The following is a 3,635-nucleotide window of genomic DNA, read 5'->3' on the forward strand; positions in this document are numbered from 1 at the left end:
ATAGAGTAGAATGAAGCAACAAGTTAATCAGTGCAATCCAAACAAATTCATCAGAGCTTGGTGAGGAGAGAAAAGTCATTTAAAACTAGTGTTTGAATCCTTTGGACATGCATTGAGAGGTTGTAGTTAAGGGTGATTACAAGGTATTTGATTAAGTGGAATAAATTTCCTTTTGAAGATGCTAAATAGAAAAAAGAAGACTTCGTGCAAAAGTATCCACAATTGATTCACATTAAGAATAATGCCTTTGAAATAGAGGAGAGGGGGAGAGGATGTGTACCCTTAAGCTACTAGTTGCACTAGATATGTATAGTCAATTTGTGGTAGTATATCCCCTAATTAATTGTACATTCATTTCTATATTCTTATATAGATAGTTAAATTAGCCTAAATAACATTTAAGACACGCACATATGTATGTATGTATGTATGTATGTGCATATGCATATGCATACATACATATGAATTAGTAGTTTGTTTGTTATCATAAAGACATTTGAAAATTTCCTCTCTCAAACCAACTTATTGCTCTTAAGTATTTTGCAACATATATCTTAATATATTCTTCAATTGTACAACTTACTTCATTAAATTGCCAACTCACTCAACAAGACTAAAGATATTTAATTTGAAAAGCAGAAAATAAAAATCTAAAATGTAAGTTATAGGCTAAGCTGAACCGTTATTCTTTGATTTGGGACAGCATGTTTGCTAAGTTTTAATAGATCCCTTTTATGTAATCAAGCTTTGTAAAATTAAATTATTAATTTTATATCTCTGCACAAAAATCTAAAAATTCCCTCTTACTTTGTCTATGAATTTATAAAGAATTCGGGAAAATATAAGAAATTTGTATTAAGTCATCATACTTTTGATAAGCTTTGATTTTGGTCTTAACCGGTCGGTTATTTCTTACCACTATGTTGTTTTCCTTCTCTCCGCTGCTGGTTTGCATAAATATGACACGTCATGCAGACTACTTTTCAAAACTGTTTATCGTGAGCTCAAAACGAATTGCTGTTTACAGACAGATGGTATTGGTCTTTCTATGGGCTCTTCATTTTTACGAAAGTCGGCTGGCTGTAGTGGGCTATCATTTCAGGTAATAATTTTCTACACATAAAACCCCACATGTTTCTGTCAAATAGCAGAAAAAATGTTGCAGAGTGCAACAGAATAGCTAACAAGCCTTTCCAATAGCGAAAAAAATGGCAGATATAGAGAGTATTCATAAGCAGAGAAAAATTATGGTGGGTGTAGACGAGAGCGAGGAAAGCATGAATGCGCTCTCTTGGGCTCTCGATTTCTTCTGCATTGGCAATGCCAAGGACTCCCTTATTCTATTACACGCTCAGCCGCCGCCAGGGGATTACTCAAATATGGATAGTACAGGTTTTGCTTCTTTATTTTATCAACTTATATCTAATCTTTAAATTTCCCCTCTACTGTTCTGACATGATATTTTGTTATTGTTTTCAGGTTACTTATTCTCATCTGAAATTGATCAGGCTGTGGAAAAGTACCAGAAAAATGTGACGGAAAATGTGTTGAAGAGGGCCAAAAGCATTTGCATTGGCAAAAATGTAGGTTATATTTTAATACCAACTTGACCCAATTGGTAGTTTCTTATCCACAGATCTGGTTTTTGATTTTAAAGTTAATTTCTGGTTCAGGTGTGTGAGGAGAGCAGAGTATGTGTTGGAGATGCGAGGGATGTTATATGTGAGGAAGCAGAGAAAATTAAGCCAGATTTCTTGGTGATCGGAAGCCATGGCTATGGTACCATAAAGAGGTGTGATGATTATGTTTTCTACATAGTTATTTTATTTGCTGCCTTTCAATGTATTGAGTTTTGATTGTTGTTTTGTTTGTTTACAGGGCATTTTTGGGGAGTGTCAGCGATTACTGTGCACATAATGTGAAGTGCCCGGTTTTGATTGTGAAGCATCTCAAGAAATGAGTTCTTGAGACTGTTGATGATATGAGATTTTCACAATTCATAGAATTTATCTGTGAGCAAATTTTTGAAATTGATTGTGTGCAAGTTTTTGAATCAACGTTTTGGATCACATTCTGTGATCGATCATCAGAATGAAAGAGAACAAAATAAAATGAGACTATGTTAATCCAACTGCTACCAAAATGATTGCAATGCTGATGTTCCTTTTCAAATGTCTATGCTTAAACCCTAAATATGAATTGTATTGGTGTTCTTGTTAAGATAGCTTAAAAGGTTTTATTTAAGTTGCTTCTCTCGTATAATGTATGGAGCCCTTAAAGCTTACCCAAACTCTCATAGGTTATTATATTTATCTAATGTATGTATGTTTGGTATGCAAACACATTTCTGCATATATATGGCTTTGATAAGAAAGCTTGTTATTATTTGATTGTATGGGTTTCCAACTCCAACTCAGACCATGTTGTATAAATATACATTTTATAAATAGTGTTTTTTTAGTCATTATCAAAAGGAAATTTCTTTACCTGCTGAAAATGTGTTTGAAAAAATATTTTCTTCAGTTTCTATAGATTGTCATTTACACATGTTAAAAAATTGTAAAACTTATTATTCTATATTTAAACATCAATTCAGAACTCTAGGTTAGAGAGTATTATTCTAATGCTATATGCATATTATCACATAATACCAACCTCATTTCTATGATGCAATTTTTAATATTTATATTTATGACAAATAGAATATAATTCAATGATATGGAAGTAGAAAAGGATGTAGTGAATTATAGTAATAGAAATAGGATATTGCATAAATAATTTGATAATAAGTCCTAGCTTGTATGTATGTCACAATTCTTTTCACAAAGATAGGTTCTTTAAATTGTAGTATTAATTCATGGTATTGTACTTCATGACATATTTTTCACATTTAAGAAAAAAAATTGATCACAATTTATGAAGTCATACAAAGATTTAAAAATCTACTTTACAAAGAGTTTTGTACTCTACTCTACTTATGATTAAGACTTGATATAATAATGAAATGATAAATAGTCTAACATTATAGATAGTTTTATAAACTTAAAGTTGTCCTAATTTTCTAGTAAATAACTATAAATGTCTATATATCTTGTTTTGATGATGGTTTGTACTAATGTTAGAGAAACTTAACCACTTGACATGTTAAATATGTATGGAAGAATAATTTTTTCTCTTGTTTGTGGGTTACTTCAAAAATAAAAATATGAAGCCCTTGAAAACCAATCACCTTTAATTCAAGACTATGGAAAAGTCATGTGGACGGGTTTCAAATTTGGCTCATTCAAAGGTAATTCATTATATATGATTTCAAATGACCGTGTGAATCCTATTTCATTACATATGTCACATGACCTTTAATAATTTAGGATTATTGTTTTGTTTATCATAGATCATTTAATTGAAAATGTTTAAGAGGGAGCTATGTGTTCTATGATTCACAACCCCTACTATTTCTTGCAAAATTTGTTACTTTTGTATTAATCTTTATTAATAAAGGTATGGACACATGAATTTTAAGCCATGTTTTCCTATATTGGGTTATACCACATGCTTGGGACGCAGTAGTTCCTTTATGTATAATTAATATAAATAATTCATTGATAATAGCTTGGATCATACATTCAAATCATATT

General features: G+C 31.0%; 1 protein-coding gene across 1 annotated transcript; it reads left to right on the forward strand.

Moving 5' to 3' along the window:
* The first annotated feature begins 1,143 nt into the window (after window positions 1–1,143).
* On the forward strand, window positions 1,144–2,354 carry LOC131073699 (universal stress protein A-like protein). Its single transcript, XM_058010200.2, has 4 exons — window positions 1,144–1,392; window positions 1,480–1,583; window positions 1,674–1,792; window positions 1,879–2,354. The coding sequence occupies exons 1-4, from the start codon at window positions 1,209–1,211 to the stop codon at window positions 1,958–1,960; spliced, it is 489 nt and encodes a 162-aa protein (XP_057866183.2). The 5' UTR covers window positions 1,144–1,208; the 3' UTR covers window positions 1,961–2,354.
* The last annotated feature ends 1,281 nt before the right edge of the window (window positions 2,355–3,635 follow it).

Source organism: Cryptomeria japonica, chromosome 2, assembly GCF_030272615.1.
Source record: "Cryptomeria japonica chromosome 2, Sugi_1.0, whole genome shotgun sequence".
NCBI classification, from domain to species: domain Eukaryota; kingdom Viridiplantae; phylum Streptophyta; class Pinopsida; order Cupressales; family Cupressaceae; genus Cryptomeria; species Cryptomeria japonica.

What these genes read in the sequence shown, in the direction of transcription:
- LOC131073699 (XM_058010200.2), top strand. Translation starts at nt 1,209, where the DNA reads ATGGCAGATATAGAGAGTATTCATAAGCAGAGAAAAATTATGGTGGGT. An exon ending in GCATTTGCATTGGCAAAAAT is followed by an intron (nt 1,584 to 1,673) that starts GTAGGTTATATT and finishes TTTCTGGTTCAG; the next exon opens with GTGTGTGAGGAGAGCAGAGT. An exon ending in GGCTATGGTACCATAAAGAG is followed by an intron (nt 1,793 to 1,878) that starts GTGTGATGATTA and finishes GTTTGTTTACAG; the next exon opens with GGCATTTTTGGGGAGTGTCA.